General features: G+C 39.5%; 1 protein-coding gene across 7 annotated transcripts in view; it reads left to right on the forward strand.

Annotated features, from left to right (window-relative positions):
- The window catches only part of LOC122559665 (dedicator of cytokinesis protein 4-like), a 569,310-nt gene that overhangs the window by 137,661 nt on the left and 415,081 nt on the right, over positions 1–16,568 (forward strand). For all 7 annotated transcript variants that reach the window (XM_043709516.2, XM_043709519.2, XM_043709517.2 and 4 more), the window contains exon 6: positions 4,597–4,745. In XM_043709516.2, coding sequence (XP_043565451.2) covers positions 4,597–4,745 — 149 coding nt within the window. The remainder of the gene's footprint in view (positions 1–4,596; positions 4,746–16,568) is intronic.

Raw genomic sequence — 16,568 nt, forward strand, 5'->3', positions numbered from 1 at the left:
ACAGCTGCAGAAGCACCTCTTTCCTTCTATACTCAATTCCTCTTGTTATGAAGGCCAGCATGCTATTAGCCTTCTTCACTACCTGCTGTACCTGCATGCTTACCTTCATTGACTGGTGTATAAGAACACCCAGATCTCTCTGTACTGCCCCTTTACATAAATTGATTCCATTGAGATAGTAGTCTGCCTTCCTGTTCTTGCTACCAAAGTGGATAACCATACATTTATCCACATTAAACTGCATCTGCCATGCATCTGCCCACTCACCTCACTTGTCCAGGTCACCCTGTAATCTCCTAACATCCTCATCACTTTTCACCCTGCCACCCAGCTTTGTATCATCAGCAAATTTGCTAATGTTATTGCTGATGCCATCTTCTATATCATTAACATATATTGTTAAAAGCTGTGGTCCCAGCACAGATCCCTGCGGTACCCCACTGGTCACTGCCTGCCATTCTGAAATGGAGCCGTTTATCACTACCCTTTGTTTCCTATTAGCCAACCAATTTTCAATCCAGTCTAGTACTTTGCCCCCAATACCATGCACCCTAATTTTACTCACTAACCTCCTGTGTGGAACTTTATCAAAAGCTTTCTGAAAGTCCAGGTACACTACACCTACTGGATTTCCCTCGTCCAACTTCATAGATACATCCTCAAAAAATTCCAGAAGATTAGTCAAGCATGATTTCCCCTTCATAAATCCATGCTGACTCTGTCCTATCCTGTTACGACTATCCAGATGTGCAGTAATTTCATCCTTTATAATAGACTCCAGCATCTTTCCCACCACTGAGGTCAGACTAACTGGTCTATAATTACCTGCTTTCTCTCGCCCACCTTTCTTAAAAAGTGGTATAACATTAGCCACCCTCCAATCCTCAGGAACCGACCCCGAATCTATTGAACTCTGGAAAATAATCACCAACGCATCCACGATTTCCCGAGCCACCTCCTTCAGTACCCTGGGATGCAGACCATCAGGCCCCGGAGACTTATCAACCTTCAGACCTAACAGCCTCTCCAACACCAAATCCTGGCAAATATAAATTCCCTTCAGTTCAGGTCCTTCAGCCACTGTTACCTCAGGGAGATTGCTTGTGTTTTCCCAAGTGAACACAGATCTGAAGTACCCATTTAATTCCTCTGCCATTTCTTTGTTCCCCGTAATATATTCCCCTGTTTCTGTCTTCAAGGGCCCAATTTTTGTTCTAACCATTTTTTTGCCTTGCACATACCTAAAAAAGCTTTTACTATCCTCCTTAATATTCTTGGCCAGTTTACCTTCGTACCTCATTTTTCCTCTGCGTATTTCCTTCTTAGTAATCCTCTGTTGCTCTTTAAAAGCTTCCCAGTCCTCAGTTTTCCAACTTATCTTAGCTATGTTATACTTTTTCTCTTTTAACTTTATATATTTCTTTACTTCCCTCGTCAGTCACGGCCGCCCATGTCTCCTCCTGGGATCTTTCTTCCTTTTAGGAATGAACTGATCCTGCAACTTCTGCATTATACACAGAAATATCCGCCATTGTTCCTCCATGGTCATCCCTGCTAAGGTATTGCACCATTGAACTTTGGCCAGCTCCTCCCTCATAGCTCCATAATTCCCTTTTATTCAACAGAAGTACTGTCACTTCCGACTGTACCCTCTCCCTCTCAAATTGCAGATTGAAGCTTATTGTATTATGGTCACTACTTCCCAATGGCTCCTTCACTTCGAGGTCTCTGACCAATTCTGGTTCGTTACACAATACCAGATCCAGAATTGCCTTCTCTCTGGTCGGCTCCAGCACCAGCTGCTCTAAGAATCCATTTCTGAGGCACTCCACAAAGTCTCTTTCTTGTGGCCCAATCCATTCTGATTCTCCCAGTCGACCTGCATGTTAAAATCCCCCATAACAACTGTAGTGACATCTTTGCGACAGGCCAATTTCAGCTCCTGATTTAACTTGCATCCGACATCCAGACTACTGTTTGGGGGCCTGTAGATGACTCCCAAGAGGGTCTTTTTACCCTTAGTATTTCGAAGCTCTATCCACACTGACTCTACATTTCCTGACTCTAGGTCCCCCCGCGCAAGGGACTGAATATCGTCCCTTACCAACAAGGCCACCCCACCCCCTCTGCCCGTCAGTCTGTCCTTACGATAGCATGTGTAGCCTTGAATATTCATTTCCCAGGCCCTGTCCACTTGAAGCCACGTCTCAGTTATCCCCACAATATCGTATCTGCGAATTTCCAAAAGAGCCTCAAGCTCATCCATCTTATGTCTAATGCTTCGTGCATTCATGTATAGTATGAATGCACGAATATAATGCCCCAATATAATTTCTAAAACTTACAAAACATCAATCATACATCAAAATTTGTCAGCGTTGCTTTTATGAGATCCTGCTCAGTGGACTTTAAACCTCCTCACATTTACATACCTTGTTGCTTTTATGGGGACTCTAACCCCAAGGGACTTTAAACCTGTACGTACCTTATCAATACTTTGTCCACTTACTATTACTAGGACACTTGCAGTATAATGACAACAATCAATTTAGTATCTCCAATTGCAGAACTTTGATAGAAACAGGCGTCTGCTCACCTTTTTCTATGCGGCGCTGCTTGTTGTTGTCATCAAACGTCAGTTGTCCGTTGTTTCTATTTTTCTCTCTATCCATCACTTCTCCATCTTCATCACGTCAGGTTCACCAATTTTGTTGGACTTTGGCTCAATCTACCAACTTACTTTCTATGTGTGAGCCAAGTCCTGCGTGTTCTTTTAAATGAAGCAATAGGAGAAGATATTCAGTCTCACACTCTTAATTTATTTTAAACAGTAAGTGGACAAGGCATTCAGAGCTCTGGGTCTAAACCTCTTTGTCCCTGACAAACTACAACGTGTGCCAGTTCAAAAAGAAAGACTTCGTTTTGTCCCTGCCCCAGTCTTTTATACCATAAAAAATGTCATATAAACACTGAGGTAGAATTATCTTCTGATTGGGTGTTGATCTGACTCCATTCCCCGCCTCCTCGCATTCCTAGATGTCCGACACCAAGTGACCTTCTTTTGCCCGCGAAATGGAGCATCACGTGACTTCCTTGACCCACTTCCAAGGCGCGAAACGGAACATCACGTGACTGCCCGCACTCTTCTGGGGCATGAAACAGGACGTCACGTGACCACCCCCCTTCTTGGGTTACACAGAGTCACCACATAGTTCTGAGTGCTGAATCCATCCAGAGTCACAGCCAGCCTTCTGTTTTTCAAGTAAGGGATATATTTACAAGGGGAACCTTCCAACTGGTAAAGTTGCTTTTCGATTAAGAGGAGCAGGCAGACACTGAAAGCTAGGCGGCCTTCCAGTTTCAGTGATGCTTGCACAACAAGCTTAGTAATTGGTAGGGTTCTTCAAGAAGGTACCTTCCCAGCTATTTTTATTTTAAAAGTTCAACAAAACAGGCAGGCCACAAGCAGAAATCTTCCAACAGATGTGCTGGTGTTGGAGGCATTCAAAAGAGGTTCATAAGAATGAACAAAGGGCTTGTCATATGAGGAGCAGTTGAGGACTCTGGGTCTATACTCAATGGAGTTCAGAAGAATGGGAGAGGGTAGCCTCATTGAAACTTCCAGAACATGGAGAAGGCTGGATAGAGGAGACATGCAGAAGATGCACTCGTAGGAGATGACCTGAGTGCACAGCCTCAGAGTGAATGGATGACCCTTTAGAACTGAGATGAGGAGGAATGTCTTCAGTGGGAAGGTAGTGAATCTATTGCACTACTTGCTGCTGAAGGCTGAGGAGGCCATGCCATTGAGATAGATTCTTGATTACTAAGGAGATCAAGGGTTATTGTGAGAAGGCAGGAGAATGGGGTTGAGAAGCACATCAGACATGATCAAATTGTAGAGCAGACTCAGTTGACCGAAAAACCAAATTCTGCTCCTATATCTAATGACTACAACAATGCCCAGGCTGGATGGTTGGGATAGTCAAGCTGGCTTGCCTGGCATGCTGACACCATAGCTTGTGGCGAAGTGCCAGGTAATGGATATGTTCTCCCCCACTCCCACGTAAGTAGGAAAATTGGAAGCTAACTAGTAAATCCCACTTCACCTCTCTTTCAGTGCTCTTCAATATTCTTAATGAATTTAATTGTCTACCCAGTTTGTGTGATGGCCATACTTACCTTCGCTCAGAACAGTATTGCCAAATTAATGCACGAGCCGGTGCTGGTATTTTTGTGTCCGCTTTGACCCCCATCTTGTCACTCTCTTCTTTGTCAGGGGAGTCAGAAATTCAACTTGATGACTAATTTGGATTTAATTTAATTCTAAATTCGCAACTGTGACCTTAAGTTTATACTTGTGTGTGTACATATGCACATTGAGAATGACCTTTACTCCTGGCATTTCTAATGCTTCTTACAATTGACTGTTACCTCCATTAGTGTTATCTTTGTGGCTTTGGGAATTTTTTTTTTAAACCATGCTGTGGGATTGGACTAAATTATTTGTGGTTTGTGTGGAATAAAAGTTAAAAGTTGCTTCCAGAAATTAATGTGTACGAAGTCTTTTATTGTCTTTTCCCTTTCCTTTGACAGAAGAATGAAGGGGATTTATTCCATAGACTGTGGCACGTGATGAATGAGCTACTTGACCTCCGTCGGCAGGTACTTGTGGGACATCTGACACATGACCGGATGAAAGATGTAAAACGTCACATCACCGCTCGCCTGGACTGGGGCAACGAGTAAGCATTCCCTGCTACTTTTTGTACTCCGATGTGTCGTGTTTCTATGTTAGCTTTGAAATTCTGCACTAATATGATATATAATTGCAAATAGAAAATGAAAATGCTGACATCAATATTGTACAGAAAGTGCTAAAGGAAAAAAGTAGCAGTTGTATGATTGGTTAGCTTTATGTGATACAACTGGTAAATAACAGCATTATGAAAGGAACAAATTCAGATTGAAAATCTGGCCCGTGTTAATGATGCTGAAAATGTGTTGCTGGAAAAGCACAGCGGGTCAGGCAGCATCCAAGGAACAGGAGATTTTCCAGCAACACATTTTCAGCTCTGATCTCCAGCATCTGCAGTCCTCACTTTCTCCTCCATGTTAATGATGCCCTTGATGTTGTCTTAGGTTTTATAACATCGTGCTCTTAATTTTTAGAAGTTGTTATCTTACAAACTGCACAAAGAAAGTGAGGTCAGACACCTTTATTAATTGGTGTGTTTCTTAAGTGAAATGGGAATTCAAGTTGTTCATAAATGTTAAGAAACTGGGTTTAAAAATCCACATTTGGGAATCATGTCTCAGGAATTCAGTTAGATCATTCAATCCTTCAAGCCTGTTCAGTCATTTCTATTAGATCTTGGCAGATGTGCACCTCAGCTGTGATAGGTTTTCAACTCAAAACTCTATACATCTCAGTCTTGAAAATATCAGTTACCCAACATCTGCAAACTCAGAAATTTTCACTGTCCTTTATATAGAAAACGTGTTGCTTGATTTCACTATTCCTAATTAGGTAATTCTGTTAATCTTTAGCAATTGCTCATCTTTAATTAAGAAATTTTCCCTAATGGAAAAAATATAAAAAAGTAAAACTTATATTATATAACATCTTCCATAGCTTCAGGACATCAGAAGGAACTTTACTGCTGCCAATGAAGTACTTATGAGGTGTAATCACTACTTTAATGTAAGAAACAAGGTGACAACTTGCACACAGCAAACTCCCACAAGCTACAATCCAATCATGTCCACAAAATTTGTTTCTCGTGATGATTTTAAGTTTGAATACTGATCAGGACACTGTTAGCTCTTTCTGAGCATTCCACCACCACCACTGCCCTTTGAAGTAGTTTGATGGGATCCTTTACGTGCATGGGAGAAGGCAGAGGGGCTTTGGTTCAGTGTTTCTTTCAAAATATAGCCCCTTTGACCATAGTGCGACATAAAAGTGGCAGCCATATTGTAGTGCTGAACTCCTGGAAAGAAACTTGAACTCATAACTCTGGACTTGGGTAATGTTGCAACCATTAAGTCACAGGGAACGTGAAGAAAAATATATGTTTAGAAATTAAATGAACAGGATGACTTTGGGTGGGGAAGTTTCCTCTGCAATTTCCCTGTGATTTGTATGGAAACCTCTTTTATCACCCAAATGCACCTTCTGGGCTTCCAGCTGAATTTTCGTGGCAGAGCTGAATGCGTCCTGAGGAAACAATGTGTTGCTAGTAGTTCATGGCTCTGTCAAACCCCTCACTGAATTACATCTTGCTATGTTGTAACCTTTCACGTAATTCAATTGCCCCTCTGGCTGGAACTGATTAACCAGTTAGATAAAGATTGGACATTTATTGCAAACACATTTAACATTGAAACATAGCTATATGAACTTCAAAACTTGCCACCATTGTCACAATCATCTAGTTTAATGGTTTGTTTGAATATTTTCTAGAGAATGTTTAGTTTTCATGTATATTTCAAGGTCAGAGTTAGAGGGACAAAAGCCATAAAAAAAAGAACTAGTTTTAGGGTAGCAGGAACATTGGAGGCATTGTACTAGAGTTATTTTATGGTACCTTTTGTTCAACAGGTAAATAATTCTGGCAGACCTCACAGGCAGATGGTTGAGGTTTGAAGGTTGAGGCTCCTTTTGTAAGGCAACAGATTTCTTAGGGGAACAAGTAATTCTAGGGGAAGGTGTCCATTAACTCTATTAGAGAAATACATTAGTCGGGTAGGTCACAGATCATCGGGGGCAGTTTGAAGATCAATGACAACTAAGGTTTCTCTCTTTGCTGCATCGCATTTTGCCCCATTACCATGCATATAGTGCAGAGAATTAATTTTTTGTGTGAGGTGAAGCATATTTGAAGCAAAATGGCTCTTAGAAATTAGAGGTATGTCCGAGGTAGAGCCACTAAACAAGAAATAGTGAAGCTATTATTGAGTTAGAATGTTGACAATCGTGAGTTGCATAATGCACAGTCAAGGTGTACTGAGCTAGAAATGACTGAAAGGACTCCCAAAAAAAAAGCTGGCATGATGAGGAAACTACAAGTGAATTCCTGAGAGCTGTGGCACTTGACTTTGGTCCCAGGAAGGAATGAAACTTGAAGAAAAAAGAAAAGAACTCAAGATTTTATGGGTTAAGTAACTGTAGAAAGGAGATGATTGAGTTGAAGATTTCTGTTTTGAAATATGTAATTTATTTTATTCTAAAATATTACTAATAACTAAGTATTTAGCTAGTAGTGGGTTTTTTTCTTGTATTGGAAGCTAGGGAAGTCAGGTAAATGAGTATTGATGTTTTGAAAACAGTTCACAGGAAGTGCTGGAGGTCTTATAAAATATAAAGATGGATAAATCTCTGGGACCTGATCCAGTGTGTCTGAGAAAGTTAAGGAGGAAATTGCAGGGCCCCTCACAGAAATATTTGTAGCATCTAGAACTATAGATGAGGTTCTAGATGACTGAAGAGTGGTTAATGTTGTGTCTTTGTTGAAGAAGGAATGTAAGCAAAAGCCTGGGAATGATAGACCTGAGAGTCTGACTTTGGTGGATAAGTTGTTGGTGTTCCTGAAAGATAGGATTTATACACATTTGGAGAGGTAAGGAAGGATTATGGATAGTCAGCATGGTTTTGTGTGAGCAAAATAATATCTAACAAACTTGATTGAGCTTTTTGAGCAAGTAACCAAGAAAATTGAAGAGCACAGAGCAGTAGACGTTGTTTACTTGGACTTTAATAAAGCCTTTGACAAGATTCTGCATGGTCGACTAAATGGTAAAGTGAGAACAAATGGGATTCAAGGTGACCTTGCCAATGGATACAAAATTGGCCTAATGGCAGGAGACAGAGGGTGGAGAAGGGTTTTTGTTTTGGACTGGAGGACTGTCACTTTTGATGTTCCACAAAAATTGGTGCTGGGTCCACTTTTGTCATTGATATAAATGATCTATGTGAAAATACAGAAAGCATGGTTAGTAAGTTTGCAGATAACACAAAAACTGGTGATACATGGACCGTGGAAAAAGTTATCTCAGATTACAAAGAGATCTCGATCAATTGGGTCAATGGGCTGAAGAGTGGCAGATGGAGTTTAATTTGGCTACATGTGAGATATTACATTTTGGTAAAACAAACAAGGGCAATAAACAATTAAAAGTAGGGGTTGGGTAGAGTTGTAGAACAATGAGACCTAGGGCTTCAGATACATATTTCTTTGAAGTTTGCGTCACATGTAGAAAGGGTGATTAAGAAAGCCTTTAGCATGTTTCATTGCTGAGTCCTTTGAGTATAGATATGGGATGTCATATTGAGGTTGTATAGAACATTGGTGAGAGGACTATGTCCAGTTCTGGTCGCCCTGATGTTGGAAGCATGATCTTAAGCTGGAGAGGGCTCAAAGATTTACCAGGATGTAGTGAGGAAGGGAGGGTTTGAGTTCTCAGGAGAGGCTGGATACACTGACTTTTTTTCACCGGAGTGGAGGAATTTGAGGGATGACCTTATTCATGTTTATAAAATCATGAGGGGTATAGATAATGGCTGATGTCTTTTCCCTAGGGTGGGGGATTTTAAGATTGGGGGTATATTTTTTAGGTGAGAGGAAAAAGATTTTAAAAAGAACATGAGGGGCAACTTCTTTTACAGAGAGAGTGGTTCATGTGTGGAATGAACTTGGATAGGAAGTGTTGGTGCAGGTACTGTTAAATGTTGAAAAGACATTTGGATAAGTACATGGATAAGAAATATTTGGAGGGATAGGGGCCAAACACAGGCAGATAGGACTAATAGAGTTTGGGATTATGGTCGGCATGGATCGAAGGTTGTGTTTCTGTGCTATATGATTTTATATTGTCAATAGATTTGTTTAACCTATAATGGAAATTTTGATTTTCATTAAACAGTTTGTTTGGGGCTTTTAACAAGATTTTATAGAGGTGTGTTGAATGTTAACTAGCTGGCTTGGTTGTTAACAGCAAATTAGGCTCAAGATTTATTGTGAGTAAAGTTTTTATTTGAAAAAAGTATACTTGACTTAACTGGCAAACTGAATACCTATCAGTGGGCTCTGTGTTGACATTGATAGCAGCTGTATTGTGGTTTTCCACAGTTTGATCAGTAGTTGATGATTCACAAATAGGTAGAATGAGCATCACTTTTCATTTTGAATTGAAGGTATAGATAAGATTGTACAATATCTTTGTGTCACAACTGTGTGTTTTGATGGTACAGTGTTGTTCAATCGTTCAGCATTAATAATTATTTGCAGTCCCAGGCTGCAAGAACATGGGTTCAAATCCTGTCAAGTCAACTGGTAGAATTTATAAAGTTCAATTAATTTTAAAAAATCTCGAATTTAAAGTTAATCTGAGTAATAGTCACCAAGAAACCATCATTTCTTGTCATGAAAGTGCGATGGTTTGCTCACGTCCTTCAGAAAGGGAACTAACCTACATGTAAAATTAAACTAAAAGTACTGGAGAATTTTAGCAGATCTGGTACATCAGGAGGGAATTCTAGGATTTTGACCCAGTGACTCAGAAGCAATGGAAATATATTGCTTGGTCTGGATGATGAATGTTTGGATGGGAACTTGCAGATGGTGGTGTTCCCATGTGTCTGCCACCCTTTTCCTTTCAGATGGATGTAGATGTGGGTTTACAAGGTGTTGCCAAAGATCTGTGGTGAATTTCAACAGTGCATCTTGGAGCGGTGCAGCTACTGAGCATCATTGGTGGAGTGAATGGATGTTTTTGGATGTGGTACCAACCAAGCATGTTGCTTTGTTCTGGATGATGTCACACTTAAGTTTGTTTAGAGTTGTATTCATTCAGGCAAGTATTCCATCATATTCCAGACTTGTACGTTATTGGTACATAGTATTTGGGAATCAGGAGATGAATTACATGCTGCACAATTCCAAGCCTTAGACTTTCTCTGGTAGCCACACTATGTATTTGGCATGTTAAATGGTTACCCCAGGATGTTAATTTCATCTTGTTGGTAATGGATTTTGCCTAGCACTTGTGGGTGGCACATTTGTTACTTGCCACTTGTCAGCTGAAACCTGGATATTGTCCAGAATTTCCGAAATTTGGATGTGGACTACCGCAGGGCCTGAGCAATCACAAACAAAACAGAACATTGTGCAAACGTCAAGAAACATGTCAATGTTTGACCCTACCCTGGCAGTATGGTCATTAATGAAGCAGCTGAAGATGGTTGGCCTAGGAAACCTCCTTGAGGAACTCCTGCAATGATGGCCTGGACCTGAGGTGATTGAGCTCAAAGAGCCACAACTTTTTGTTTGGTATGACTGTAATCGGTGGAAAGGTTTTCCCCTGATTGTCATTGACTGCAGTTTTGCTGGCGGTCCTTAATGCCCCATTCTGTCACATTTGCTTCAAAGTCAAGGGCAGTCACTTAGTCCCCTACAGAATTCCAGCCTTCTGTCCATTTGCAAACCAAACCTAAACGGAGGTCAGGTGTTTAGTGGTCTGAGTGAAACCCAAACTCTGTTATTGTTATACAAATGTTGCTTGATAGCTCTGTTGACAACTTCCATCACATTGCTAATTACAGCAAGTAAACCAAAGTGCAGTAACTGGCTGGGTTGGTTTTGTCCTGCTTTTTGTGCAGAGGACATAACTGGACAATTTTCTACATTGTTGGGTAGATGCCAGTTAGTTGCAGCTTTATGGGGCAGAAGAATGAAAAGACTTGACAAGGTTACTCACTAAATTTAAAGTAGTCTGTAGGGACAAACCATGATGCACAACCTTAGCCATAGATTATTGTAGATTTAAAAGAATTCCCTCAGAAAGTAGCATCATTTTTTCGAGAAACAGACCCAGATGAAAACAGAACTCAAGTACACATTACACATCCCTGCTGTTAGCGATGTTAACAGAGCTCTGATAAATTAGAGTTGATGTTTCCCTGCACCTTCCCTGTAGCTGTGATTCTGCATTCTGTTCTGTTATCATAATGTACTTGTGTTTTGGCATTATTTGCCTGGATAGCATGCAAAGCAAGACTTTTCACTGTATCTTAATACATGTGACAATAATAAATTCATGTGAAACCAAATTAGAAAACCACTTGATTGAACCCATTTAAAGCAGTAGGAGAGTCTCCACCACACACACACACATACACACACACACACACACACACACACACACACACACACACACACACACACACCACCATGTTGCTGCCTAACGTTGATGGTTCAACCAGATGTTGCATAACTGCAGAGAAGTGAATGCAGTAACTAAGGCAATGCCCCAGCAACTTTCTAGAGATTGAACCAAGTGGTAGTATTTTGAATCGTGTAGTTCATGTACTGATATACAGCGACACTTGGAATAATTAGAATTTTTTTTTAGGAAATTACAAACTGCTGAGTTTGTGATGAAACTTTGCCAATTCACAAAATAACTGACTGAGGGTATATTCATAAGGCAAGGACGTGTGTTGCCAAGATCAATAAAAGTACATTGATTAGTGGAGTTCTTTTTCCCTAAAGTTAAATGGAGATTTCTGAGGATGTGTGCCATCGGCTTGTCAAATTTCAGCACAACAGCTGTTCCACTGACTGATTTGATCCAATTGAAGGCCAAGATAGTGTGGTGAGTGGAGTGCCAGGCATCTTATTGAGAAGTTGAAAGCTATGTTCATCAATGATCCAGTGCTGGCTGCACCAAATTTCACCAAACCTTTTTAGATTGTCAATTTATGCAAGTGACTTTGGGATAGGTGCAGTTCTGTGACAAGATGATGAATCTAGCTGAGGGATGCCAGTAGGTTATTTTTCTAAAAAGCTTGAGTGACAATAAATGAGAGTAAAAACTAAATGCTCTGAGACTGCTACTGACTCTTGAACATTTTGAAGTGCATTATCACTACTGGGACACATCAGTAGAAACTGGTCATGAGCCCTTAGCCTTTAAGAAAAATTGCCAAACTGTTTTGATGGCATTTATTACAGACTTATTTCTTAAAGATTGTGTTAACATTGCATGGAAAAAATGTGATTGCTCATGCTTCATCAAGAATGTAACATTGTTTGATTTATCTAAATATTAAGGTATCAGATTACTTATTAGAGTATAGAAAAAGAGTGAATGAGCGTGAGAATGTGTTTTTAGTTTTGTTTTATTCCACATGTGACGCTGAATCATTTGAAAGTGTTTTATTACTTCCAAGGGCAGAGATATTACAAAGATGCTTCATGTTCGATATTGCTTGCAGGATTTGCATTTGAATGAAAGATTTATTTCAGGTTTTGTGGAAATAACTAGAGTGGCTTTAAAAGAAGTGATTAAAAAAGTCATTATTGAATTTTTTTAACCAGAATTCCTAGAAATCCAATGGCTGGTGACAACTTCTTGTGATGTAGGCCCCTGCTGGGGTGGGTTTGAATAGTAGTTGGATGGAACATGTTTCTGTGTCCTGAAGCCAGTCAGGATCAGGCCAACTGATCTCTCTAATTCTTTCTTTTAAATTCAAGGGGAAACTTACTCATTCTCATGGGAAAATAATTGAAAGATCCTCTCCATGTAGCATTTCCCGAGCATACTGTGTCCTTCAAGTGTCAGACAACTGTGCATAATTCTCGACTGACCACACATGACAGAACGTCAGAGTGATAGATGTAGGAACATTGTACGCAATATCCTGCTGCTGTCAAGGATTATCCTATTGGCCAGAAAATTAGTTTTTTTTTAAAAATGAAGATCTGCAGAGAGAAGTTTTCTTTTTCTCCCCTTCCTGAAGTGTGTTTGTGACTGTGTTTTGTGTTTATTTAAAGGAATTGTGTATTCCTGTGTATGAATCAGTTAGTACATTTTTGTCAAATAATGATTTTTTTATTAAAGAAACCCAGTTGATTTATTTTAAAAATCTGATCGAGGTAAGTTATTTCCTTAGCCATGTTGGTATCTGGGAAATATTTATTTTTATGTTCTGATTTATGGAGTCCTGGAGCGCGAGTGACAGTGCTCTTCTCCAGCCTCCGTCAAGGCTTTGCTCACTCTCATCAAGCTCCATTTACCCATCACTCTTTACTCCTTCAACTACTTCGGCTCCCAGTTAAGCAGCACCTCAATTTTGAAATTCATATCCTGTTTTCAACTCCCTCCAGAGCCTTATCCCTCATTATCTGTAATCTTCTCCAGCCCCACAACCTTCCAAGATATCTCAGTTCTTAGTTTGCAAAACTAATAATTTGTCACTATGATCTAGATTGTACGGACATGGCTTTTTTTATAAGATGGACAAACATGAGCGGTGTTATGTTGCTGCTCTGACACACATCTTCTGATAATGTATGATGCATATGTTGAACAAGTGTTTCCTTTTTACTAATGACCAAGCTTCAGACATAACTAATTTGGCTCTCTTTCTCAGCCCAGAAAGCATGACAGCTGTAATAATGTACCTTGCCAGCTTCTCTGCTGGGACAGCTGCATATCGGTTTCGTTGAGATATTTTCCTTTAGCCTCCAAAATAACAACGTCCTGTGCATCACCTCCTTTCACCAAGGCCCTGTACTTCTTTTAAGAACAGCATAGTTTTGGTTGTCTTCCAGCAATAATATTCTTCAGAATTCAGCCTCTCATCAAAAAGGCCTGTACCTTGGTCTCCTTTGGTAGTTTGGAAGTTGTTGTTTTTGTCACCTAGGTTAGCAAAAGCTCTGTGCTGTTTCCTACAGTATTTGAACCTGACACTAGGCACATTAAGTGGGAAATTTGCTCGTTGTTTTGTGCTGTCTTTTACCTTGGGCTTCAGGCTACACCAAAAAGGAAGAGAAGTGTCTCGCCAATCATTGGAGTTTATTAAATAACTGTGATCTCTGGGTCACCGTCACATGTAAATAGATATCTCAGTGCTGTCATTACTGCAGCCAGTCTTTGTTGTTGATGGAGCAATGTCGCTGATTCTTGAACAGGGAAGAAAAATTGTCTCTGCTCTGTGATGCCACACCATGCAATTGTTCATGCCTCATTATTTTGTTTCAGACATTATTACTGAGCATAGATACTGGGTTATTGGTAAACCAACTTAGGTTTTTCAAAAATGTGTAAGAGTTAATGTTGAATTAATAATGAAATGAAACATTTATTTTGTTCCTTTTTAATCAAAGGTGTTGCAAAGGGATAAATGATCTGCATAATTTATAATAAACCACCAGCTAATGCATGAAGAAATTTTGTTTGGATTATTCTTCACAATTGAACAGGCTTATTTTTAATTTTGAAGTGCACAATTAACGTGCATAACTGCTGGAATAAATATGGTTCAAAATATTTGCTAGTTTAATTTTATAATTATAGTTTCAGTGATTTATTATTCTTTGGCAAGTCAGCTCCTTTTGTCTTGCTTGCCTGCCTCTTGCAAAGCAGATGGTGCCAATGTTTCCCTACAGACTTCACTTTGTGCATTAACTGCCAAGATTATTATTATTATACTTTATGGAATAATTATTAATTTATTTTATTTCTCTTGCTTTTAGCATTCCAAAGTTGCCCTTTGAGCAAATCAGATTTTCAAAATATAAAGTTGGAAAAACAAAACCATTCTGTGTTTGACCGTAATGTGTTTCTGCATGTGCTTCCTTTTGTTTTTTTTTTGAGAAGAAAATTAATTAGACTTTTTAAAACTGTTTGAACCAAACTCTTGAGGTGGCTTTGGGTGAGTTGTTGAAACGGCTACTGAAACTAGTAGTGGACAAAATTTAATATACGCACCAAAGGTAGCAACCACCAATAGGATTATTCTGGAGCAGTTTTTAAGGTGGCTTTTTCCCACTTTCATGCTCAATTTCTCCAAATAAAATTGATTGACCTGCTTGATATCATAAAAGCAAAAGAAAATTTATTTTACTTCAGAGTAATAGTTAATTATTATTTTTACTATTAAGTAGTAATGAAAGTTGGCTATGGTTTTTAAAATGCTTAATAACTTAGCATGTGTGTATAGATGCACAGGAAAAAAATGTTTTCTTTTGCAAAATTCAAGTTGCAGCCAAGATTTTAAACATTTAGGTCAACATCAGTTGATATCTGGAATAAAAGTCAAAAGGATAGCTAGAAATCTGGAGATAATTGTATTAGAGTAGCACTGGGCATATTAACACCATTTGGATCATTTGGTAAAATTTTGCTTGCACAAATATGTAAGGATCTGAAACTGTTTATTTATCTTCTCATTCTCCAAGACTGATGAATAGATTGTGTTTCTCAACCTATTCCTGACTGGGCAAATACTGATTCTTGAATTATATTGAGTTCTCCAGAAACTTCACCAATTAATTGGGTAAAATCTGATGAGAACAAAAAAAGTATAATTCACGTCAAATAAAACTGCCATTGTACTACAGATTTGGTTTTCTCATGTCATTGTTAACTTGTACCCTTGGGTGAAGATCGTTTCTGTCTGAAGAACAGGACTTTGAGTTGAAGTACATACAATGAATAGGATAGTGTCGTGGGAGTAACAATTATATAAAATTATAATGTTGAATATCTAGGTTATACTATGTGAATGTTGATTTTGTTGCATCAGCTCTGTAAGGAAATTAAGACCACTGTTACGATACAAATGTGGGCATTGGCAACAAAGGTGCTGGTTTTATTACTGCCTGTGGGTTACCTACCATTTGGCATGTATGATACCTATGGCAAAAGTTAACCACATCCTTGTGCATTCTAGGCCAATAAAAATGTTTTTGTACCTTAACCTGAGTCTTTCATACCCACAGGTGACCACCTACAGGTAGTTCATATGCAACCCATAACACCACCTGTCTTTATGATACCGGCAACACAATCTGGTGCACTTCAGCCCATTTCTCCTCTGCACTGACCTGGCATGATCTCCATTTCCATCTTAGGATTCTATCTTTCAGATAATAACCTTCAGGAATATTCACTGCCTCCGTTTCGGAGGATGCATATTGTCTTGTCTCGCTGTTGCAGGTCCCATAGCCTTTCAGGACGAAACACTTCTGTCTGACTCTCTGCCTGTTCATGTTTTTCCTGCATCATTATGTCAAACAAGGTGTATGCTAACTGAACCTCAACTCCTTCATCTCTCTCTTTAGTTTTTGCTTTGTCTTCCTTGGGCTTTTCCACCATTAGGGGTGTTACTTAAACCTTGGACCCCGCCAAATATTCCCAAGAACAAACTGAATTCCTGGAAGTGACACTGTCAGTCACTCCCACTGTAAATTCCCCAGTCTTGAGTTGGTACTCCAGCTTGATCTTACATAGGGGAATGTTAAATTTCTGTCCATCTATCCCACAAATTACCACACTCTCATGTAACAGATCAGAAAGAGTGCAAATTTGCTCAACTCTTACTATCAGAGACTGGCTAGATCCTGTGTCTCTCAAAATTAAGACTTCTTGTCCTCCTTCCCATGTTCTTTGAGTAAACTTTACCCACAGAGGTGAATTCTTTGTAGAGATCAGGTACTAACTCCATACCCAGCCCCTGTCGAGGCTGTGCACTCCTGCAGCTCCTCAGCTCCTCTTGGGAT

The sequence above is a fragment of the Chiloscyllium plagiosum genome, unplaced genomic scaffold (genome assembly GCF_037043375.1).
Source record: "Chiloscyllium plagiosum isolate Xiang-an unplaced genomic scaffold, Cpla_swu_hap1 HiC_scaffold_19, whole genome shotgun sequence".
Lineage (NCBI taxonomy): Eukaryota > Metazoa > Chordata > Chondrichthyes > Orectolobiformes > Hemiscylliidae > Chiloscyllium > Chiloscyllium plagiosum.